A 25,688-nucleotide genomic window follows, 5' to 3' on the forward strand; every position below is an offset into this window, starting at 1 on the left:
ATGCTCTTTGCTGAGTTTGACATCCAACAAAAGACATCCCCACCCACTTCTAAAAGGCCAAAGACCTGGTTATAGAGGAAAGTTTTTGCCCTGTACCTAATGATGGCACCAGGTGAGCCTCCCTGGGGAGAGCATTCAAGCAGTGTTAGAAAGAAATATAAGCTAGGCGCCAAATGGTTCCTTAAACCAGGGTTAGGCTCGCCAAAACAGAATGACTAGTTACCATTTGGGGGCCATTTTTCACTACGACTTTTTGGTCCCTAGATTGCGCAGATAAAATAAAACTGATGGAATTCTACAGGATGTGGTATTAGTGTGTGTAAACAGTCAAGATCCAAGGATCCCCAGGCATGCACCTCCAGATGGTGGAGATGTCATCCTGGCGCCTGGGCATCTTCACTTGGTCATAAACTGGCTGTTACATAGGAGCAGTCCTGGCACAAGGTATATCTAGCCCAACAGTGTGTTCCTAACTGTGGCAAGGCATATGCCTCCAGAAAGTTCCACAGACAGACATGAAGGCAATACCCCTCTGTCACTCAGCTACTGGTACTCAGCCGTACAGGTTCCATGGCTTATAACCATGGATAGATCTATCTGCCATGGATTTGTCTTCTATTAAGACTGTGATGAACATCATATCCTGTGGCTGGGAGTTCCATACATGAATTTTGTGTTAGGTGAAGTACCAGATTTTTTGCTCTATAAGACGCACTTTTCCCCTCCTAAAAAGTAAGGGGAAATGTGTGTGCATCTTATGGAGCGAATACAGACGGGAGGCTCTGCTCAGCGCTCCCTTTAAAGAGCGCGCAGAGCTGCCCTTCTCCCTCCTCGGGGAAAAGCCCCCAAGAGCCACACACACACTCCACACGCTCTTTAAAGGGAGCACAGCTCTTGGGGGAGCCATCCTCCCTCTGCCCAGGAAGAGGCTGCACACAGCTATCCCATAAGCCAGGACAGCGCAGCGATCCTGCTTGCTGTCCTGGCTTCTGCCTTAGCCACACGCAGCCTCTTCCGGGCAGGGGGAGCCTTCATCCCGCTGCCCAGGAGAGGCTGCGCGCAGCTATCCTATAAGCCAGAATAGCAAGAGGTTATCCCAGAAGCCAGATCCCTCTTGCTGTTCTGGCTTCTGGGATTCAGAATTTTTTTTTTTCTTGTTTTCCTCCTCCAAAAACTAGGTGCATCTTATGGTCTGGTGCGAAAAATACAGTACTTGGTTTTATCTGTCCTGAATCTAATGGATGACCCTGATTTCTGTTGTTATGACACTGAGAAAAAATGGTCTCCATTCACTTTTTGCAAATGGCATCATTTAGTAAATTTGTGTTGTGTGTTCTTTTAATCATATTTTCTAAAGTAAGAAGCCGCAAGTGCTTTAGGCTTTCCTAGTAGGGAAGGTGCTCCCTCCAGCCTTTTGAACAGTTTCTTTGTACTTTTCTACACTTTGTCCAGCTCTGTGCTTTCCTTTTTGAGATGGGTGGCTAGAACTGTACACAGTCCTGCTTTGCAGTCTCTTTGGGACCACAAAACATGAGGATAGTCAGGCATCTAGCAGTACATTTTGGTGGGTTGTATTTGGCTTGGGAGATCACAAGTTGTGCTGGCCCATATTTGTCCATTTCTCTAAAATAATTATCCTGTGGTTTTTTCTTATGCCGCAGACTAAAGGATCTTCAAGTGTATCAGCGTCAGGAATGCAAAAGAAGGTCAAGAGGACTCTACCCAACCCACCTCCAGAAGATGTTGCAGTAGGGACACAATCTGCCTTCACCACTGTGGGATCAGTTTCACGCCGGAGGATCTGTAGAAGCAATACCATGGCTAGAGCTAAAATCCTCCAGGATATAGACAGAGAACTGGATCTGGTAGAAAGAGAGTCAGCCAAGCTTCGGAAAAAGCAAGCGGAGTTAGATGAGGAAGAGAAAGAAATAGATGCAAAACTTCGGTATCTAGAGATGGGCATCAATCGGCGGAAAGAGGCATTGCTAAAAGAACGAGAAAAGAGGGAGCGTGCCTATCTTCAAGGTGTAGCAGAGGAACGCGACTATATGTCTGACAGTGAGGTTAGCAGCACCAGGCCCACGAGAATAGAATCTCAGCATGGCTTGGAAAGACCAAGGACTGCGCCCCAAACAGAATTTGACCAGTTTATCCCCCCACAAACCCAACCAGAAACGCAGTTTGCAACTCCTACGAGTCCTTATACTCAGTATCAGTACTCTTCACCTGCCCTTCCCACTCAAGCGCCAACTCCGTACTCCCAGCCGTCTCATTACCAGCAGCAGCAACCTTTATATCAACAGCAGGTTTCTCCTTACCAGACCCAGTCAGCATTCCAGACTGTGGCAACCATGTCCTTCACGCCACAGGCTCAGCCTCCTCCAACCCCACAGCCTTCCTACCTTTCGTCACAGCTAATGGTGATCCCACAGAAAACAAGGCAGGCTTCGTTATATCTGGAGCCTAAGATAACAACGAACTATGACGTGATTCGCAACCAGCCTCTCATGATAGCCCCTGCATCTTCTGACAACACATATGTCGTGTCCCATTTGGGTAGTAAATACAGTACCTTGGACTTAAGGATGGGGCTCGATGAGAGGAGCAGCATGGCCAGTAGTCCCATCTCAAGCATATCTGGTGACTCCTTCTATGCAGATATTGACCACCATGCGCCACGTAATTACATGCTGATTGATGATATTGGAGACCTCACTAAAGGGACATCAGCTCTGAGCTCTGCTTATGGTCTACATGAGAAGGATCTGACCAAAACCGATCGGCTGCTTCGAACTACTGAGGCGCGAAGAGTGCAGGAAGTCTCCGATTTCCTCGCACCGCTGCAGACTTCTTCTCGGTTGCACAGCTACATGAAAACTGATGAAGATCCCATGGAAGACCCTTATGAACTGAAGCTGCTGAAGCATCAGATCAAGCAGGAGTTCCGAAGGGGGGCTGAAAGCCTGGATCACCTGGCAGGCCTTTCACAGTATTACCATGCAGATACTAGCTACAGACATTTCCCCAAATCTGAGAAATATAGCATAAGCAGGCTTACCTTAGAGAAGCAAGCTGCCAAACAGCTTCCAGCCGCCCTTCTTTACCAGAAGCAGTCAAAGCATAAGAAGGCCTTGATTGATCCCAAATTATCTAAATTTTCACCCATTCAGGAAAGCAGGGACCTTGAGCTTGATTATTCAACCTACTTGACTTCGAGCACATCATCTCTTGGCGGCATTACTTCCAGAGCAAGGCTCCTCCAAGATGATATAACGTTTGGCCTTCGAAAAAATATCACAGACCAGCAGAAGTATATGGGGCCAACTCTCACACATTCTCTTGGCACAAGCCTTGGGGCTGCACTGAGTACAACAATGAGATCCACACTACATGATGATTCTGACAAATCTTACAGCAGTGGCAGCAGATCCAGACCTTCTTCCCGACCGTCATCCGTCTATGGGCTTGATTTATCGCTAAAAAGAGATTCTTCAAGCTCATCTTTAAGATTGAAGGCCCAAGAGGCTGAACCACTAGACGTTTCTTTCAGTCACGCAGCCCCCTCTGGAAGAACTAAACCCACGAGTCTACCCATAAGTCAGAGCAGGGGCCGAATCCCAATAGTTGCGCAGAATTCAGAAGAAGAGAGTCCCTTAAGTCCTGTGGGTCAGCCAATGGGAATGGCAAGAGCAGCAGCCGGGCCATTGCCCCCTATATCTGCAGACACTAGGGACCAGTTTGGATCAAGCCATTCATTGCCCGAAGTCCAGCAGCATATGAGGGAAGAATCACGAGCTCGAGGCTATGACCGGGATATAGCCTTCATCATGGACGACTTCCAGCACGCCATGTCAGACAGTGAAGGTAAACTAGACTTCAGACTGCTTTATCGCTCCCACAACACAAATCCTCATTTCTATGCATGTGTCTGATTTCATAATCTTTTGGGGACTAATTCTTCTTCTTTTCTTTTTTTGCATTCTTTTTCTGTGTGTGCGTATATATATATATGTACGTATGTGTGTGTATATAGATAGATATTCTTTTCATTTGGTCGGCTGATTTAACTCTGTGCTCAGATTCTGGATGGGTACATAGATAGACTTGCATGTTCCAGTTGTATTTATTTTTTCTTTTAGTTTGCGTGTGCATTTTTTTGCACTCCACTTTTGTTATATGTATTTTGGCTGGGATTTTCAGAAGCAATAATTCAGGATTGGTTTGTCTTCTTCCATTGTGTTTAGTGGAATAAGCTTCTGCTAAAATCAAGAGAGGCTGAAAATACCACCCAAAATAAATATAGTCTTCATAAAACTGTGACCCATCCTTTTGTTAATGTGAAAAGATCTTCTGTGCAATAAGCTTGCTGCAAATCTTCAGCAATCCAAAAATTTCCAAGAGCCATAGAGCACAGTTTACAAACAAAATCCTTTATGAAAGTAATTCCCTTATATATTTCAAATCATTGTTTTAATCCCCGATGGAATCATGGGTAGAAGCAATATTGTTATGATGGGGTATTGTATTTTTAGAGACTTCGTTACTGCGCCTTTATAATTGCATCTTCGTAAAGTGTATGCTGTTATGTATGGATTTTTGTAAATTAAAAGTATGATGATATGATATTGTTCAGATGTCAGGGTCAATTAGCTTCCCCAGTAAACTTTTCTCATTAAACTTTCACGGATAACTTCAATGCTATCCATATGTATAAATGACCCTATATAAACTATAACCTGTACCTCAGACATATAAGCATGTTTTTAAAGTGATTCTATTCATGTGTGGTTATTACATATGCTGTTCCAAGTATTGGGATGAGTCTGAGAGGAGGAGGCAGGTAGGATGGGACAGGAAAACCTAAGTAGGGAAACCACTTCTTAAAAGAAAATAATAAAAGTCCCAAGTAAATGTTCAAGTACATGGTGGGTTGGGAAGTCTACAGGCAACTGCACAAGCCTATCTCACACAGATGCACACAAAGGTGTTTTTTCTATAAAAAAAGAAAACGAAAAAGAAATACTAAATGTTAGTTTTTAAAAAGCAAAGAAAAATGTTATGCTGATGTTAAATATTAAACTGTAAGTTGTGTATCAGCATTGTTGGAATTGAGTAAAGTTTATAACATGTTTTAATACTGTTTCAGAAGCCATTTCCAAAAGACGTTTTGAAAGTTAATGAATTTTACACGTTTTCTTTGTATGTGCTCTGTTGAGTTTTTGTGCATATTGTCCAATAAAACTACACTGCATGCCCTGTTGTGTTTGCTAATAGCCGTGATTACTGTGGAAGAAATACTTGCTGCAGTTACTCCCCTCACACTTTCTTATCTACTTCAGTACCATTACTTCCTTCCTTCAGTTCACTCTGAAAATAGAATCATAATAGATGTGAATATTTGATATAAAGCTTTTCCCCTCCAAATGACCTGGAATTTGCCCCATCTCACCGAAGTATAAAACAGGAGGTTGGATCCAGAGAAAGTTAGTTGCATTTAAATGCCATTGAGATCAACAGTACCTAAGTTAGCCATGACGTATGCTTTTGCACCGATTTCAAGGGTACCTAAATTTGGTTTACACTACAGTCCAATATTCACTGACCTGGGAGTAAGTCCCATTGTATTCAGTGGATACTTACTTTTGAGTAGAGCTTTTCGGAGCGTGTTTTAATTTGCTCTGGATCCGATACATGTTCTTCAGATTTACATTTTGTTTTGGTTTCTACTTTTTGTGGTTACTTAAAGCTTATGCGTTCTTACTTTAAAAGTTGTCTAAAACTTCCATTAAGGGAGTGGAGGGAGGCTATGTATCATTTTACATGCCCTGCTGGAACCATGCCTATTCATCTTAAGATCCAAAGTTTGTCTAAGGTCTCAGTTTGCTCCATTGAACATTCCACTTTTCTTTTCATTCCTGAGTTCTTCAAGCCTTTAAATCATTTTTTCTTCATAAAGGGAGTAATAACTGCTAGCAGTCCAGAGAAAACAAAAGGAATGAGATAACAGACTGACTGGAGTAAAAGAGGAATTGAATCTATTTTTGTAACCCCACCCCTCAAAACAAAAAAATTACTCTAGCCACTCTCACCAAAATATCCTTGGTTTTCATATTCTGTAACTCATAAATACATGCTCTCTCTCTATAAGGTTATAAAGAAGCATAACACCTACATGGCATACACATAACACTTTTTTCTGAAATGAAACATGGCCCTTTGACCATTCTTCTTGTTTCACAGTTGTCAAATATGCTAGCATGTAGAGCCCATTGGAATTTTAAGTCATCTTTGCTCCAGCAATCCTTTTCATGAAACAACAAACATTTGCATCCACACCATTGACACCATTGCTTGTTTTGTATGAAAACTGCAACTCTGCTTTATATCTATGGCTGGGGTTTATGGGTTAACGCCATAGCAGGAAGTGGAAACTGTATCCATGCTATATCAGGAGCAGCACCAGAACTCCAGGAATCATGAAATGGTAATATCAAACTCATTATGTGAAAGCGTTATTAGCAAAAAGTAGCCCATAAATTCTTTCAGTTCAAGTAATGTTATACGGATCATACTGTTCACTATGATCAAGCAAAAAAAAAAAAGCTTCTTTATATGCATGAATATACTTTAAATTACTGTGTTGCTATGTCTGGAGACAGCTATATGACATGAACCATAGATTCTGAAAGTTGTTAAGAAAGGAGATGCAATTCCCTAAACGAACATTTTAAGAATGTGTCATTGCATTTAACCAGTGTGATCTTCTAGTTAAAAAAATGTATTTAAGCAGATTAGAATTTATGGGTTCATGCACATTCACAGAAAACAAAGGCATTTGGGAAATACCTAAAATGCAACATGCAAAACTGCTGGTTGAGAAGCCTCTGCATTCTTACTGTTGCACCTCCTAAACTTTCAGAGGCCAACTTTTGTAGAGTCAGTTCACATATGAGGAGAGAGTACCAGTGACTAAGGGTGTTGCATTTGATTTTATCTTTACAAAAATACAGGAGCAATGAGTATCAGGCAAGCACCCAAGACAGAGATAGTGCCAGTCCTTAAAGCAGCATCAGTTCCACAAAAAAGCAAAGATAAGGCATTGTTTGGTGCCTCCAAAGCTGCAACTTGCTAGCTGCTGCCACAATTCCTCATTTACCCCTGCATTCTAACTTTGAAATCATTTCATCAAAGTCCTCAGATGAGGTATGCTCCATAGCTAGTAAGCAGCAGCCACCAAAAACCATGGGATAAATTGTGCCATCTCTTAGAAGGTCTTTGTTCTGCCTTTTTCATATCCTGTAACACCACTTTTTCAAAAGTAGTAATGTTAGGGTTGTATTGTTAGTAACATTAGTACTGTAGTCTAGTGAGTTTGAAAAGTTCAATCCTAGTATTTAGGGCATTATATCCTGGAGTTCATACAAAGGATAATCCCTTATTCAAAAGTTTTAAGTTCATCCTGGTTTAGGGGATATGACGACAAATTGAATGCTTAGTCTGTCTTCTACAGATGCCGTCTATGATAAATTCTCCATTTTTGTTCTTAGTAAGTATGAAACAATGCAGTTCAAAAGATTTTATCTACGAATTTGAGGTGTTTATAGCAATTAGTGTAATTGTCACACAGGAGATATCTCTCTCTATTTTCACACAAGAGTTCACACCATTTATATACTGCTTAATTACAAGTGTATCTAATTGGTATACAATTATTAACAAGTGCAATATAGACCAAATCAGTTCAAAACTAAATATAAAATCTGAAGTGACTTAAAATGTCTGCTGAGATAAGAACCTACCTGCTACTAACCTGCTTTAAAGAGTCTTGCATCTCTTCTGGCAAATATCCAGACTCAGATTTTTGTGGACGTGAAGATGGAGAGCAATTCAGAACTGGGAAAAGTCTACCAAGAATGATTCTGTGCACACCCTTATTTCTCATGCAGCCAAACACTTGATTGACAGAATTAATTTGATTCAGTGTTGGTCACTTGTTCTGTATTTTACATGTTTTATTGTATAGTACCATGATATTTTTAATGAGTTGGTGGTTTATAAACACTTAAATAAATAAATAAATAAATAAATAAATAAATAAATAAAAAATATATAAGGCGAGACAGTGATGGAACTGAGAGTCCATAAGGAGTGGTGCAAAGGGCTTTATGAAACTACCTGCTAAGAGGAAACACCTCAGAAACATATTCCAATGGAGTATTTCAGGAACCAAACAAGCCCAGATAAATTGTTATGGCATTCTGACATATCTGCAAAGGGTCCGCAGTCAACAAGGCTGGGTCTTCTCTGTCACTTTCTACTAACCTGAGTTTGTCTGCTTCCACTCTTGCCTGCTACTTTTGCTTTAAAATGCATGGCCAATTATTAACTGCTATATGCATGTTGACTGCGCACACCAGACTATTGCTCTTCTCACATCTCTGGCTCAGAACCTATGACGTGTCCTTGGTTTTCAAAGCCTACCACCTGCGCCGGGAAGAAACGGATTGGTTCGACAAGCCCCGGGAGTCTCGTTTGGAGAACGGACATGGTTTTGACAGAAGACTACCAGACAAGCTAGCTCACTCAAGGCCACCAAGTCAGCATCAAGACCAAGTAAGGAGGCTATGTTTTTAAGCATTGATGTTTTTAAGAAGATTCATGAGTCATACCATCTCTCATAGCTTACAGTAGACAGGCCACTCAATTTGTCAAAATGAGGTTTAAGAAAATTCCACCCTTACTCTAGAATACCAGTGCTCATTGTAAAGACAAAGGCAAATATTGTTATGTGCAGCCCCAATTCTTTGAAAATTGAGAACTTCGGGGTGCAGTGTTTACTTGGGTACATTTTCCTTTGTAATGAACAAAGGACATACATGGGGAGATACAGTTTAACTGCATGGTATGTCCCTAAGCTCAGTGCTTCGTCACCACATTCCCTCGTCTGGTGAAAATAGTCATGAAACCTCACCCACACACCTTTTCGTTCAGTGCTACCTGGGATGGAAGTATTTTTAGGGGTACCAATGAAGCAGCAATGTGACCTTAGAAGCATGTGTTAGGACAGCCTTTTCAATACTCATAGGGGATATGAGAGTTGTTTCCAGCATCCTGTGGCACTGCATGGGATTATGTTGATAGAATTATGTATCTTAGATCAGCTGTGATTCCACATTGCATCTCTTGGGGGTTCAAGAGTTCACAGACTCATTAGGGATCCAGTCTGCTTTGCAGATACGGACCAACTCCTGCGGGCTTTTCTCATATCTAAATAACACATTACATAAATGCATCCTATGTGTGGTTTGTATGTCTTGCAATATAGGACCACTATCCATGACACAGGTTTATAATCATGAAGCATATGAGATACATTTGCAGATTACATTTGGCTGGAATGGAAAAACAATGGCTGGGAATTAAAAAACAATCTGTTTTGAGGGCAGTGGTTTTTACACATTGTCACGACCTGTAGCTACAGCTACTGTGTAGTGGAATGCTGTGACTCACAATTCCAGGTAAATTGTATTGTGCACTTGCAGTCTGTACCCTTCAGATGGGAGCCAATGAAATAAACCAGCTGTTCTAGGGTCAGTTAGGCAATTATCTCCCATGAGAGGGAGTAAAGAGTCTCAGTATTTGCCATAGCAACCTCATATCAAATTGATTGAAGAGACAGGAAAGTGGGCTGCAACCCTATACACATTCTAAATTTAATATAATATACGTTTGAGTAAACATAGATGGGATCCTACTTTTCATCATTTTATGAATGACTGTTTGCACAATGAGGATAGAATAAATAGGATAGAATTCTGTCCTGGACAAATATTTGTTATATGAGTACAGAAGAATACCCACAATATACACTGTGTGAGAGAGAGCAAGAGACAAAGACTTGTGGGAGCTGGAAAAATGCAATGTCAAAGAAACAAATCTCAGTTCTAACTTGTAGAATTGTACTAACTTAGACTGCATGCAACCCAGTGAAGTGAGAAGCTTCTGTATGCAACTGATTTGGCCCAAAGGTGCTCTGAGGAGACAACTTAAGTAGATAGACTTTTGCTGCCACCTGAGGTGCAGATGGAATTTTTGACTGGGAATCCAAACCCCGTGTCTCACCTACAATATTCATCATGGACTGCACTGCAGGGCTCGTCAACTACTCTCCCTAAGCAGAGCTCCCTGTCAGCAATAGGGAATAATAGTGTATCAGACTGCAGGCGTCTTGTCTACTATTCTGTCAGCTTCAGGCCAAACCAATCCCAAACCTATAATAAGGGTTTCTCTTGACACTTCAAAACATCATTATAAACCACTAAGAGCTTGACTTCAGTAATCCATGCTAAAGTTCTGTTTTAAGTTCTGTTATAAGCGGATGGTGCTGTGGTCTAAGCCACTGAGTCTCTTGGGCTTGCTGATCAGAAGATCGGCAGTTCGAATCCCCGCAACAGGGTGGGCTCCCGTTGCTCTGTCCCAACTCTTGCCAACCTAGCAGTTCGAAAGCACGCCAGTGCAAGTAAAAAATAGGTACCACTGTGGTGGGAAGGTAAATGGCATTTCCATGCGCTCTGGTTTCCGTCATGATGTTCCGTTGCACCAGAAGCGGTTTGGTCATGTTGGCCACATGACCCGGAAAGCTGTCTGTGAACAAACACCAGCTCCCCCGGCCTGAAAGCGAGATGCCTGTATCGGAACTCACCCATGAGCTTTGCAGAGGGAAAGGTAGTTGAGAACATGGTATTATGCTTTTTTTTCTAGCAATATACTAGAAAATTATAAGATTGTTCACTTAAGAATTGCTTTCCATTTCATCCAAGCTTTCACATCAGCTTCCCAAGTATATGCTTTTTTCTTTTCATTTTTGGTCATTCTCGCCTCAGTTCTCTACTATCCTCTATTACCATAGGATGGTGTAAATACAGTTCTCAGACTACAATAAATTAAAACACAGGCCTAATTCAAACCTGCGGGGGGGGGGGGACCACATAATATAATTATCCTTCAGACCACCACAGGTAATGGGCTGCATATTTTTCAAAAAAAAAAATACCCTGCATACATTGGAGGCTAGCATGTCAAGGAGAAAGTTTTCAGACTAGCTTTCTTCCTGATGTGCTATCCAGGTGCAGGATTTTGTTTGTTTCGTTAGAAACACCGGAGAGCATTCAGAAAAGCAAATCATCACCTACAGTTTAAAGTGGTAAAGCCCTAGGCAAATCATATTGTTTGCTTTCCTTGAAAATGTAAATCATGTCCATGACATTCCTGTTCTTTACAAGACTATTATTTGGCTTAATTTGTATTCATGACTCCCGTCTGAGCCTTAAAATAATGATTCCTCTCCCCCTTTAGTTCTTTAATGTACTAAGCATTTAAATCTCAAATCCAGTACGTGGCCCCATTTCTTTCGGTCTGTGCAAGCACATTATAAAGAAACAAATTTGTTCAAAACCATTTGGCCAACAGCACTCACCAGCCCGGATTTGCTTGGAGGTCACAATAAATATGCAGTTCAGCAGACATCAGAGCCACCAAAATGACAGGCAGGGGAGCTCTAGCCAAGAAGCAGCAAAGCTGGCTTCTTGCTTTCTCACATATTTTCCCCAGAAGCTGTTTAATCTAACAGATCCAACTTCTGTTTGAACGTAATCTGCAGTAAATTCAGAGGTGACCTGTAATTCATCTAACTTTGATTCCTAGCATTTCCTGAAGTGGGACATCTGATCATTTGAGGGATGAGGGGACAAGATAGTGCAACTTACGTTAGGAGCTAAAGAAATGGGGCAGATGAACCAAAACTGCAGTTGCCTCAAACTTCCTGTACACTTGAATATAACCATTTCCTATGCTCTAATTCCCTACACATGGGACACGGGTGGCGCTGTGGGTTAAACCACAGATCCTAGGACTTGCCGATCAGAAGGTCAGCGGTTCGAATCCCTGTGACGGGGTGAGCTCCCGTTGCTCAGATCCTGCTCCTGCCAACCTAGCAGTTTGAAAGCACGTCAAATGCAAGTAGATAAAGAGGTACCGCTCCAGCGGGAAGGTAAACGGCGTTTCCGTGCACTGCTCTGGTTCTCCAGAAGTGGCTTAGTCATGCTGGCCACATGACCCGGAAGCTGTACGCCGGCTCCCTCGGCCAATAAAGCGAGATGAGCACCGCAACCCCAGAGTCGGCCACGACTGGCCCTAATGGTCAGGGGTCCCTTTACCTTAATTCCCTACACAGTACAAGCAGAGTTCTGCCAGGCTAAAATGTGGGCTATAATCATCAGTTCCTGTCGGGACAACAGTCTTTTCAGAACAAACCCAGGACCTATTATGCTCAGGCACATCTTGGGTGCTCCAGTCTGCAGGTTTTTAGCATTAGCCAGTCATGGTTTTACTGCTTTCCCTGGGAAAATGATAACTTATTTTTCATACTCCAGATATAGCTGGATGTGTGCATAGATGCATGCATGCACACACATTCCACTGTGTTTTGTCCACACTAATGGGAATGCATAACAAAACCAAATGAACAACGGAGTAATGAAGCACTGAAGCTTGCTATTTTAGCATCTTGTTTATGCTTTTTTCATTAAGCCTACTGTACAGTTACTGGTTGTTGTTTTTTAATGTACGCATTTCAGTGTGAATGAAAAATCACTTTTAACACCACCACCACCCTACAAAACACTGCTAAATGTTAGCAATCAGAAAGAAAACCGTGAAGATGTGTCCAAAGGAGGAGGCTCAATTGGCTGAAACACCATTGTTCACATCGAAACCACATCTACACCTGCGCATAGTGGACAGCTGATCCATTCGTTTACTTTTGCGAGCTCTCCATACGGAAGAAGTACAGGGAAGATACATAACAACTGGACGGCAACTTCTTGTAGATGCTCCCTTAAAAATGAGTTAACAAAATGTGTAGAAGCATCCCAACACACTCACACAGCAATTCACATAGAATGGGGAGGTTGTGCAGGAGACCAGTGGCTGAGGCATGAAGGAGCGAGCAACGATTTCTGCATCAGCCCTCTAGCCTTACTCAGGAATGTTGCTTCGTGCATCCTGTTGGGAAGAACAGAGGCCATTGCATCAGATGTTTGTGCCTGACTATTTAAAAAAAGGATCAGTCTTGAGTGGAGGGCTGGACTGAGTCACCGGGTCTGCTCTCATCTTACTTCAGCCAGAATGCCTTGGGTGCCCAGAGGCATTCTGGGCTAGGGAAGATGTCGGCAGCTCCATGCACACAGCCTGGCACACCTCCTCTAAGGGTCAGGCAGTACCGAGAGGAATTGCCAGCACTCTCAGCTGCAGCATCTTTCAGCAATGTTGCTGCTCCTCCTAGTCCTCACTGTGCTTCTGATGTGCCAATCTGAAGTTCAAGTTGCAGACTCTTGTTACTGGCCCTTCTCCTGCACATCTGACCACAGCCTGACAACAGATTTAGCAAACACAACTTTTCTCACCCAGCCCTCTTATTTTCATGCCAGGTAAGGTTTTTCCCTGGTATGCTTTGGGAAGAAAAAAATTGAAGCACCTTAACTGGAAGCCCATTCATTTAGATCCTTCTCAGACGAAGGTGCATTCCCCAATGCATCTGCCTCTCGTATAAATAGATGAACAGGCTAATCTAGTTTTTCCTCAGAATTTTAACGTTCAAACCCACTTGTCATGGAATCATAGAATAGTAGAGTTGGAAGGGACCCCAAGAATTCAACCCCCTTCAGTGCAGGAATCTCAAGTAAAGCATCCATGGCAGATGGCCATCCAACCTCTGCCTAAAAACCACCAAGGAAGAAGAGTCCACCATTGACCGAGGGAGACCATTCCACTGTCAAACAGCTCTTACCGTCATAAAGTTCTTCCTGATGTTGAATCAGAAGCCATTGATTTGAGTCCTACCCTCCAGATTAGGATAAAGCAGACTTCCATGTGACAGCCCTTTAGATATTTGAAGATGGCTATCAAATCTCTCAGTCTCCTCATTAAGCATTCTTCATAAGGCTTGGTTTCCAGACCCTTGATCATCTTCCTCACCCTACTCTGCACATGTGGTCACCCAACATTACAAGTTGTCACCCCCACCACTTAACTCTTCTGCCGACAAGCACACAGAGTCCTATTTCTACATGTGTCATGCATAATACTATTGCACGCCTCCCCAATCTCCAAGAGGTCTGAGATTCCATGGATTACAGGTGCTTATCCAGGGTTCGTGTTTCCTTCTGAATAAAGGACAGCAGAGAATGTGGTGCCTTATGATCTATGGGAGGGATTCATAGCAGGGCCTTGCTTGCCCTAGAGCCGCTGCCTTGGATTCCAACGGAAATCTAACTGCTCTGACTCTCCCTGCCCAGCTTGCTGCTTTGCTTCTAGCTCGCATCGCTCCACTCTCTGCTCTCAACTCTGCCTCTGTCCTTTTAAGTACCTGCAAGTTGAGGGAGGGGGTTGCACCCATTTGTCTTCTCCCACAGAGCCCCTTCCTTTGTTCCCCTCAATGGCTCATCACCTAGGCCAGGGGTCAGCAAACTTTTTCAGCAGGGGGCCAGTCCGCTGTCCCTCAGACCTTGGGGGGGGGGGGTGGACTATATTTTGAAGAGAGAGAAAATGAACGGATTCCTATGCCCCACAAATAGCCCAGAGATGCATTTTAAATAAAAGGACACATTCTACTCATGTAAAAACACGCTGATTCCCGGACCATCTGTGGGTCGAATTTGGAAGGCGATTGGGCCGGGTCCAGCCCCTGAGCCTTAGTTTGCCTACCCAAGACCTAGGCTGTCACCTCACCAGGAAGCTAGCCTGGCTACTCCAAGAATTAGAAGTGCGGACAGGCATGCAGCCTAACCTCTCCCCCAAATTCCTGGCAATCCATCTCTGGCCTTCTAAAAGAACCAAGACAGACAGGGTATTTGAATTCTAAAATCAGCCAGCCAGAGAAGAAGGTGGAAGGTGGAGAAGCTTCTTCATCAGGATCTCCCATAGGTTCGCTGCCTTGATGAAACTTCCCTGATCAACACAGAAGTTTTATATTCTGATTTTATCCTGTGGACCACACTGAGACCTGCAGGTATAGGGCAGTATACAGATTTAATAACTAATAATAATAAAGTTTTGGTGATGGTAGCTCTGAGCCTTTCGTTATAGTTTTAAAGGACTTCAGGGTCTGCCAGCTGCAGGCTTTTCTCCAGCGCAAAGTCTCACTCCCCTCGCAGTTCTTCCCGTGGAAACAGCTGGAGGTGGAGCCTACTGTACAAAGGAAAGAATCGCAGCTACTACTCCACACACCTTTGTCCAGGCCCACCTCTAGCACGTGCTCCTGATGGGATGCTTCCCTAGGGCTGAAAAAGGTTCCCCACCCCATTTTACAGGGACAAATAACCTCAGCCCAGATATAACCATTCAGAGTTCTCTGAGCCATATATTGTCCTCTCAGTCTGCACTCTACATGGGCAGAGAATCACATAGCTGCATGACAGAAGGAAATTCACCCTGTGCTGCTGTTACATGCAGATGCAAAGCAGTTACTGATGCAGGAGCCCTCTTGTAAAAGCTGGCAACCCAGCTGTCTTAAAACTATCCAGTCCTGCCTCCTTTTTATAGCAGGGGTGGTCTGCCAGATTTTGCTGGACTACACCATTCCTGACCACTGGCCATGCTGGTTGAGGTGGACGGAGATTGGAGTCCAACAGCGTCTTCAGCATAGCTCACATTTTGTAGCCTCGTTTTCTTTGTGGAGACATAAGAGTGCTCCAGCAAGACTTCCGTATGCCTTAAAACATTGGGGGGGGCAACCCCTAAAACAAGTTAATGCACGTGCCATTCTCAGAGGGAAACTGGGGGTTGCATAGTCTCTCTTTGTTTTGTTTTGTTATTTGCAGTGCTACATATTTTTGTGTTACGTTTTCCTATATTCTGTTTCTGGGCAGAGGAATAACTTTCAGTGTTTGAAATGTAACACAGAAAGCCAACATCTCTTCTCCACCTCCACCCTCACCCCTCTCCTTAGAAGGATGCTGCTGTATAGGATGACTTCATATTGCCAACCACAGTTTAAGCACAGTTTCCTACAAGCAATAAAAAAAGGATATTACTGATCTCTGGGTACCAAGTAAACTCTAAAGTCTATGTTTATAAGGCTATTTATCACAAGGATTTATACTGATTGTAAAACACTGCAGGTGGAAGTAATAAAAATATAATAGGCCGAGGCAGCAATTCTTACTTAGGAGAAAAACCCAGTGAGCTTACTTCTGAGTAGACATACATATGATTGCACTGTAAGGCAAGTGCTTATTCTTTCTTTGGCTATGCATTCTCCAAAAAAGACATGTCAGTGCACAAGTATATATGTTCTAGCCATCTGTTTTAAAATGGGATGACTGTGTCAAAATAAATGAGGCTATAAATCACCATTTATAGGTCCTATATATATAATTTATAACAAAACCACATCCAGTTAAATTCATGTGTTACAGCATGCTTAAAAGACCCCTCAACATTGATTTCCTTGTATGATGAAAAGACCAGCAAAGAATAAAAAGTGCCCAGTTTTTCTGAAATATTTCTAAAGTTAATTCTCTCATCTCATAATTGTTTATATCCATGTGCCATTAAGTCCCAAATGTTCCTCTTCCACTGCTCTATGGAAGGTATTCTATCTTTTTTCCATGCCCTCAAAATGTAAACCGGGCTCAGAGCAATGCAACAAATAACCAAAATCTGTGCATTGCTCTGAGCCTGGTGCCTTATGTGTTCCAAGAGCACTATTACCTTATTGAATTGGAATATTTTCTTACAGCTCCTCCAGGAAATCTGTTTATTGAGCATTCCTTGAGGTTTGATTGCACGGTGCTTATGTAGAGGTTAGGCTATGATTTTTTGTGAAGCAGCTATATAGCAATGAGCATTGATCCTAATTTGCTTGTGGGGTGTTTATAACTCTTCTGGTTACTCATTAGTTCACATAATCTTCTGTGCACTTTCCCCTTACTTTCATCATCAAATCCCAAAGTGGATTTGTTAGGCTAGGGCAACAAAGCATTTAATTCAGTTTAACTGAACAACCTAAACTTCTGATATGCACTTGAATCCTCCTGCAAAATAGAGACAGTCTGGAGTACCCTTAACTGCCCCCTCCCAATAATTAAAATAATCCCAATGTGTGATAAAGTACCATTGGCTTTCTTGCATCTCCAGCAAATATCTGTTAGCTGATCTATCTTGTGTATGACACCATTTATATATTACTTTATTCAATCTCTGTTTGAGGCTCATTGCCATCTGTCTGCATATAGAGAGCCTTATCTCACCCAAAATCTCCACATTAAATTATTTCTTCCAGTTCTGTGTAGTCCTCCATCCCTCTTTTGTACACTTTGGAAAGCAAACTTATTTGTCTTCTTTTTTCCAGGCAGTAAAAGGTTTCCAAATGCTGTTAAATCTCTGCTTATAAATGCTCTCCTGTATATAAAAATCTGTAATTGAATTGCTATAGCTGAATGTACTCAGCTGCTCAGTTTGTGAGAGAGGGTAGATTCCTTTGCTTTGAATCCCCCCTTTTTAATACAGGGTGTAAGCAGAAACAAAATTTTAAAAATCCTTCCAGTAGCACCTTAGAGACCAATTAAGTTTGTTATTGGTATGAGCTTTCGTGTGCATGCACACTTCTTCAGATATGCACACGAAAGCTCATACCAATAACAAACTTAGTTGCTCTCTATGGTGCTACTGGAAGGAATTTTTTTTATCTTGTTTTGACTACGGCAGACCAACATGGCTACCTACTGGTAGGTGTAAACAGAGATTGTAATAGTAAAACTCTTCCCATTCATGTAAGTGTGAGGCGGCATTTGAGACCCTCTTTTCCTGAGATGGTCAATGGGAAGAGGTTTAGCAAACCCATGTGCCACAATACCATCATTCCTTAGATCAACAGTGGATACTTGGGGATAAGATGGCACAAACTACAAAGTTCCTAAACTAGTTTATAGATTTTAAAGTATAACAGAAAGGGTGAAAGCGAGGTTGTGTAATTCACCACTTCAAATGAGTCCATCCTAACACAGATTTTCTCCTCTTGTGCTTTTTGTTTGTTTGTTGTGTATATTAGTACAAGCATTTGCTTGCAATGTTTACTTAGACCCTTAAACTCCTCTCAAAAATCGTAGCACAAGGGCTGTTAAATAGCAGATAGAAACTTTTAGTACATGCTCCATATAGATTTTTTTCAACCGTTAAGATGCTAGCTATCAAGTTTGGCAATGATCTCTCATAACATGCATCAAGTTTTAAAACAGTGCAGGGTAGTCGCCATACTGTTTAAACTCCAGTGGTGCCTCTTACTCTTTAGTAGTCCAATTGAAATCCTTCAGATTGCAATGGTTTAAATTGCAAGCGATGTAACTTGATTTGAATATGATTCCCATCACTTCGGGAAATATGTTTGCCATTTGCAGTTTTGTCTGTCAGCGCAGGATGATGATGAAAGAGGGCACAGTACTGAACTTCTCCTTCTCTATGGCTCCTATTACAGGCACAGGAGCCATCTTTCCGTTTAGGACTTAACAGCCCTTTCAGTGTAACTGCTTACAGCTATTATTCCTCTACTAAGGAAGAACAGGGTTACTTTGTCTAAGCTTAACAATTGAGCCTATTAGATAAGTCACCATCCATCTCTGCTGCTGGTTTGCCTTGTGCCTTTGAGGGGGTTTTTTTCTTTTCTTTAATTTTTATTTATAAGTTTTCAGTTATACACTCATAACATTTCCCATTCTTATACAGTAGTTCTTTTGAACTTCCCACCTAGCATTCCATGACAGTTCTTTGCACATCTTAATTAACTGCATGTACAATAATACCTTAACCTTATTTTCCACCTTCCCATAAACTTTGTAATGTCAACTGCTGGTCAGAAGGCAACCCCTACCTGGGATTTATATTTAAGATTTTTTAAAAATTTTTTTGTAAATATTCCCCTAAATACTCCCTTGAGTTTTATTTCTATTGTGATTTTTCATGTGCTTCATTATTAAATCACTCCAGATGTGTAAACACAAATAGCAGAGATTCTGGGGCATTTTTTTTGGCTTGGATGAAATGAACCTTGTGTGGGCAATTTATACCCCAAAGCTTGAATGTAGCAGCAAAAAATCCCCTGAGCCACATACCCACCTGCTTATTCATTAAGGGCAAGATGTATCTAAGGGCAGGTGGAGTCATATGGGATGAAGCAATACTTCAGATATCATGGCCCTAGCCGCTTAGGGCAGGGGTCAGCAAACGTTTTCAGCAGGGGGCCAGGCCACTGTCCCTCAGACCTTGTGGGGGGCTGGACTATATTGTGGGGGGAATGAACAAATTCCTATGCCCCACAAATAACCCAGAGGTGCATTTTAAATAAAAGGACACATTCTACTCATGTAAAAACACGCTGATTTGCAGACTGTCCGTGGGCCGGATTGAGAAGGCGATTGGGCTGGATCTGGCCCTCAAGCCTTAGTTTTCCTATCCATGGCTTAGGGCTTTAAAGGTCAACATCAGAATTTTGAGTCAAGTCCTGAAGCAAACAGGGAAGCAGTGATACTGACATGGGAGAAATGTTACACTTACAGTGGTGCCCCGCAAGACGAATGCCTTGCAAGATGAAAAACTCTCTAGACGAAAGGGTTTTGCGTTTTTTGAGTCGTTCCGCAAGACGAAACGTCTTGCGAGTTCTTGCGAGTTTGTTTCCTTTTTCTTAAAGCCGCTAAGCAGTTAATAGCCGCTAAGCCGCTAATAGCCGCTAATAGCCGTGCTTCGCAAGAGGAAAAAACCGCAAGACGAAGAGACTCGTGGAACGGATTAATTTCGTCTTGCGAGGCACCACTATATATAGGAACAGAGCCCTTCACAGAAGCCAGGATCTCAGTTTGGGGTGCTTACAAAAATCATCATGAGGTGGCAGAATATGGTTGGTTAGAATTGACCTTGGTTGACCCAGCTATGCAAGTGAAAAGAGCAGCCTGGCTTGTGGTGCTTGGTGCCTCACTGGTCCATGGCATCTCTGTTGCTGGCCTTCTCCTCATGGGAGTGCCCTGCTTCCACATTCCTGCATGTCATGGAGGAACCAAACTCAGGAACTAAAATCAGGATATCTTGCTGTGGGGTGAGAGAGAGGGAGAGATTCCAAAAATAGCACGTTTACTAGATTTTTGTTTAACTGATAAGTCAATGTGAAACAAGCATGTTCTGTCTTTAATCAGCCTGCACACTTTATATTCCATAGATTATTGGGAAGCCTATTCAATACATCTTTCCCCATGCAAGGCTGAAATTGCCGAGGGACCCAAAGGACCACTCTGTTTCAGGTAAAGCAAGCAAGAGCATCTGGCTTCACAAGAATATGGATTATATGGCATGCAAATGAAGTATGAGGTGACTGTCCATCATATAGTAAGCAGTTGTTCATCTTGGATAAGTAGCAACACTCAATGAGAACAGAACATGATACATGTTAGATGCAGTGTTAGAAACTGAGATGTGAAAGTGAGGAGCTAAATGGCACCTTAAACCTAGGATATGGGTTCTTCCCCTGCCCACCACCCTAATATTCTTAAAAGGGTCTTTTCTCTAGTCTTCAGAGAGTAGCTGGAAGTGGGGGGGTGGCAAAAAAAGGTCCTCCTTTCCTTCCACACTGCAGTTTTTTAATCTGAAATCTTAGGCACAGTACTGCGCCCAGAGCTCAGAAACTGCTTGCCCTAATGAAATCCCCTGTTGCAAAATGCACCTAGAACAAGGGGAGTTACAGACATTGGTTAGGTGCAACAGTGCTTTATTAAAAAATAAGTTAAACACTATGTAAATAAATAGAGAAATAAATACTTTAAGAACCATGCTTCTGGGGGACATGCAAATGGCTGTTTGTCTGTGTATATATATCAATTTGTCTCCATTCCCTCTTTTCTGTTGACTGGATGTTTTAAGCCTCCCTATTGTCAAGGCAGAGCCCCCTGCCCAGCTTAGCCCCCCCCCCCGGCAACTGCATTGGGCTGCCCTCTCCCTCCACATAGGTCTGGGCGCCACAGCTGGAAGACTATTGCTGCAGCTCCCGCCTCCACTGGGAGAGTCCCTTCTTCTGTATACACACACACACACACACACACACACACACACACACACCCCTCCTTTATTTCATGGAGGTTTGTCATTTCTGCATATTTTTTGTACGTATAAACAACAAAAATGCAAAGTGAATAAACTAACACCTCAAGAGTTTATGCCTCTGAACCAAGCCCTTCAACAGAATGTTGTTGTTTTTACATAAGCTGGTGGGGTGCAGTTCTTCTGAAAGAAAAGAGCTCAAACCAAACATGTTCAAATGAAATTTCAGATGATTTATATGATTTGCATATATTAGAGTTTCTTGGAAAAAAACCTTAATATGTTATTTAAGTGCACTGTAAAACTAAATAATGATGATGATGATGCGTATACACTAAGGAGTAGGACAGAACAACCAATTCTGTTCTTTGTGTATTGAAACATGTGAATTAAGTTTAAATGCTAGTTATTTTTTGTTTCCTATGAAATTATTTGCCTATGGTAATGTGTTGCTGGAGATCAAATTCGGAGCTCAGTTAAAAACATGCTCAATTAATTGCCATTCCTCAAGCTTTGAAGCAACTTGAAAGGATTTTATCTAAATGTATAAAATTCCCTTTGAAATGTTGTTCTTCCAACAAGAAGTTTCATGATAATCAGGAGGTCAGAGTTTTAAGAAGATTTCCTGTGGAATTCATTGAGCCTCTTGCTTATTGCTGACTGGTTTTCTAGCATAACAATCAACTCTCTGAAGAGAGGGAGAAAATAATAGAAATAAGAAATCTGCACTTAGGTATGGAAATTCAAATTCAGACATTTTTGGCTACTTCTCACACCTCTCTTCTCACACTAAGGATCACTCTCCCAGTATATATACCTGAAGGTAGTTTATCATGGGAATTTCCTTTTTCCAGAACCACCGGAAACCTTCTTCTGCCCCAGCTGCAACAAAACATGTCTCTCCCCTATCAGCCTCTACAGCCACAGCAGGAGCCAGAACTCTCCCAACAGTTTGACTTCACCCCCGAAGGCGCACTCCTCCATTGTCCCCCGAGACAGACGGAGGCCAACAACTTCACAGAACATTTAATCGCACAAGACATATCATATTTGGTTACTACCATAAATGTCACTTGAACACATTTGTCAGCAAAATATCCTCATTCGTGACAGAACAGGGGGAGACGGTGGAGGAGGAGGAGAAGCGTTTTGGGCCCATGTGTGAGCGCAGGAGGGTCTGGAGGAGGTTTGCAAGTGTGTTGAGCTCAAATGGATGCAGACAGTATGTGCAACAACTTCGTGGGTGTGCTCACACTTTGCTTACCATGTAAAATGAGCTCGTCACCAAAAGGCCCATTTACATGGAGGTCTAATTTAAGATAAGCTCTGCTAGATCAGGCCAAAGGCCCATCTGTTCCACTCTCCTGTTCTCTCAGTTGCCATCCAGGCACCTATGGGAAGCCCAGAAGCCAGACCTGAGCACAAGAGCATTCTCTCCTCCTGTGGTTTCCAGCCACTGCCCTGCCTTCCACAGTGTGTGTGTGTGTGTGTGTGAGAGAGAGAGGGGGGGGGGAGAGGGAGGGAGGGAGACATTGTACGCCGATAAAAACGGAAAATAACTTAAACGACTGCAAGCATGTGCAGTTAATGCTGGAAGACAGCACTGAGCAATTAGCCTTTTATGACTTGATACTGTAATCACATTTGTGATTCTGGCTTTTATCTCAGGAATTCCCCCACACACACACCTAACCCCCCCCCCCAAAAAAAAATATTAGGAATATATAAATTATAAAGATTGCGGTCTACATTAAGCATGCATTAATTGCTATCATATTAGTACTTAGATTTCTTAATCTCTTTACTGGAATAAAACTACCATTACCAATTTTGCTCAGATGAGAGATCGGTGAAATTTTATTCTGCTTTCTGGGAATATTCAGGGCTTTGACGTTCTTTTGCTCAACTTTTATGAAGCTTTTTTTTTTAAAAAAAAAAAAGCCATGGCTCGCAAGCAAATTAAAAGCTCGTCTTGGTTTGGCATCTCACCTTCTTGACATCAACCACTTTCTGTAGTTCACTTTGTATGATCATGGGCAATAACTAATAATGATATCTCCTGAATAGACAAGGGATTACACAGCAAAACAAACTTCGGTTTTCTTACATCAGTGAGCTGACAGATCATATTAATTCTTGCATCACTTATCGGTCTTTTGGCTAAGGTCAAGTGTAGTGTGTGTATTAGTTCTTGTACAAAATAGGGAAAAACTAGTTATTTAATGGTATTTACTATTTTACTGTGTTATTTATATTATTGTTTGTGTTTTACATATATTTGAGTACTTTAGTAGAAAACCAGCAAGTAAAAATGAAAATAGAGAAATATTGATCGCTACTGCTGCCTTTTTTCTATACATTTTTAATATGTGTGTGCTTTTTTCCCTCCTGGATGCAGGCAATGGACTTGGGATCCGAGTTGTAGGAGGGAAAGAAATTCCTGGAATCAATGGAGAAATTGGTGCTTACATTGCTAAGATCCTGCCTGGTGGAAGTGCTGAGCAAACAGGGAAACTTGTAGAAGGTAAAGAACTTACCCTGTCTTGTTCAAAGCTATTCAGGAAATGTGTGCAGAGATCACTTAGCCTTGAGGCGAAACAGAGGGAGTCCTGGGAAATACAAGACAGGGGACCTAGTCGTTCCTCAACTATGGGATGGAAGGCTCTCCCCAGAGAGGCCTGCCTGGTGTCAAGAGTACTAATTTTTGGCAGCCGGCAGAGGCATTTGAGTGCTCAGTTTTTTCTCCTGCTGCTTGTTAGTTCACCATTTTGGTGGTGATTATATTGATGGAGTTGCAGAAGAGAGGTTTCAGTTGTTGGGAACTGGTGTATGACCAGATTATGCTTTTAATTGTATTTTGTTGTATGAGAGAGAGGGGCGGGAGATTTGATATAAGGTTGTAGAATAATAAATAAGTATTAAATGGTTAAAACAGCAAGATCACCACAATGAAGTCCAAAACACAAAGAGCTAAGGAGATAAATGAATCATGGGAAATCAGTCCCTCTCTAACTGAGTGGGGGTCCCTCTGGGTGGGTCCAGGACATGGCTAAAATCTCTTTATGTGATGGGGTGGTCCCCACTGCCTTTTCTAAGGAAGGCCACCCTGGATCCAATAGTTATTGACAGCTGCACCCTGTTGCTAACATTATTATTATTATTATTATTAATATTATTAATATTATTAAAATTTCTATACTGCCCTATACCTGCAGCTCTCAGCACCCCTGCTGATTTTCCTTGATCTCTCTGTGGCCTTTGATATCATTGGCCATGCTACTCTATGGGATCGGCTTTGTGAGTTAGGCATGGGAGGCCCTGTGTCATTCTGCTCTTACCTACAGAGCGATTCCAGAAAGTAACATTGGGTGGCTTCCTTTCTGCCCCTTGGGAGTTGTTCTGTGGGGTGCCATGGGGCACTGTTTTGTCCCCAGAGCTATTCATCATCTGTCTACGAAGCCATGCAGATTGTTCACTGGGAGATTTAGCATACAGCTCCATTCCTCTGCAACATCTGGATCACGAGCTTCTGGACTCATTAATAGGGGGGATAAGAGTCAACAAGCTGGACCTGAATCCCAAGACAGAAGTTTTGTGGGTTCCTGGTTCTGGATGGGCTACAGTCCCTCTGAAAGAACAGGTACATAGCTTGGGGCTACTCCTTGATCCACTGTTGTCACAGGATGTTGATTTGTCTTGTGTGTCTAGGACTGCCTTTTACCAGCTTTTGCTGTTACATCAGCTGCAACCATTCGTGGGCAGGGATAGCTTGGCAACAGTGGTCCATGTATTGAAACCTCTAGATTTGATTACTGTAATGAACTTCACAGGGAATTGCCCTTGAATTTGATATGTAAGCTAAAGCTAACACAAAATGCTGCTGCACAGTTGCTTTCTGGGGCAAGCTATGTATGGGCAACATGTGACACCTCTGATGAAAGGTGCCAACTTTCTCCCAAACTAGAATCAAGGTTTTATTATTGGTATATAATTGATGTTTAGTTCTTGCTGGATTTTATGCCTTAATACTGCTTTTATGACCTGTATTCTGCTTTATATTCTATTTCTGTAGTCCACACTATTATGCTGGTATATTGTTTAGTTGTATTTTCCTATTTTATTGTCAGTGGAGTTGTTCTTTGTTGATTGCAAGCTGCTTTGTAGAGGAAGTTGCTCAAAAAGCTGGGTATGAAAATAAAGGAATAGGTGTCATGGCAAAGGTTGACAGCTGAGAACTTGCTCTGACTGTAAGCAATGAAAGGGACTATAGGCTGGCCACATATTACATGTGCCATGTGAAAAGAAGCCATGTGCAGCCAACTTTTAAAGGCTTCTCAGGAGATAAGCAGAGAAAGGTGGAAGGGATTGTTTTGCCATTTTGTTATTGGTATATAATTTTATTATTTTCTCCTCCAATTTTCTCCTCCAATTATTTTTCTGGGTTGGCCTCATCTCCCCCTAGCAGCTAATTGTCTCTGCTAAAAGTGATATTATAACTATCTATTACCACTGAGCTGTGTGGGGCTTTTGGCTATTAAGGGGCAATTGAA

General features: G+C 42.1%; 1 protein-coding gene across 1 annotated transcript in view; it reads left to right on the forward strand.

Annotated features, from left to right (window-relative positions):
* The window catches only part of PCLO (piccolo presynaptic cytomatrix protein), a gene marked incomplete at its 5' end in the record, with an annotated part of 212,886 nt that overhangs the window by 118,559 nt on the left and 68,639 nt on the right, over nucleotides 1–25,688 (forward strand). The window contains 4 exons of the mRNA XM_081006381.1: nucleotides 1,662–3,864; nucleotides 8,477–8,613; nucleotides 20,264–20,345; nucleotides 23,537–23,662. Of these exons, the coding sequence (XP_080862507.1) occupies nucleotides 1,662–3,864; nucleotides 8,477–8,613; nucleotides 20,264–20,345; nucleotides 23,537–23,662 (2,548 nt within the window). The remainder of the gene's footprint in view (nucleotides 1–1,661; nucleotides 3,865–8,476; nucleotides 8,614–20,263; nucleotides 20,346–23,536; nucleotides 23,663–25,688) is intronic.

The sequence above is a fragment of the Podarcis pityusensis genome (genome assembly GCF_964106645.2).
Source record: "Podarcis pityusensis genome assembly, chromosome: 5".
In the NCBI taxonomy this organism is placed as follows: Eukaryota; Metazoa; Chordata; class Lepidosauria; order Squamata; family Lacertidae; genus Podarcis; species Podarcis pityusensis.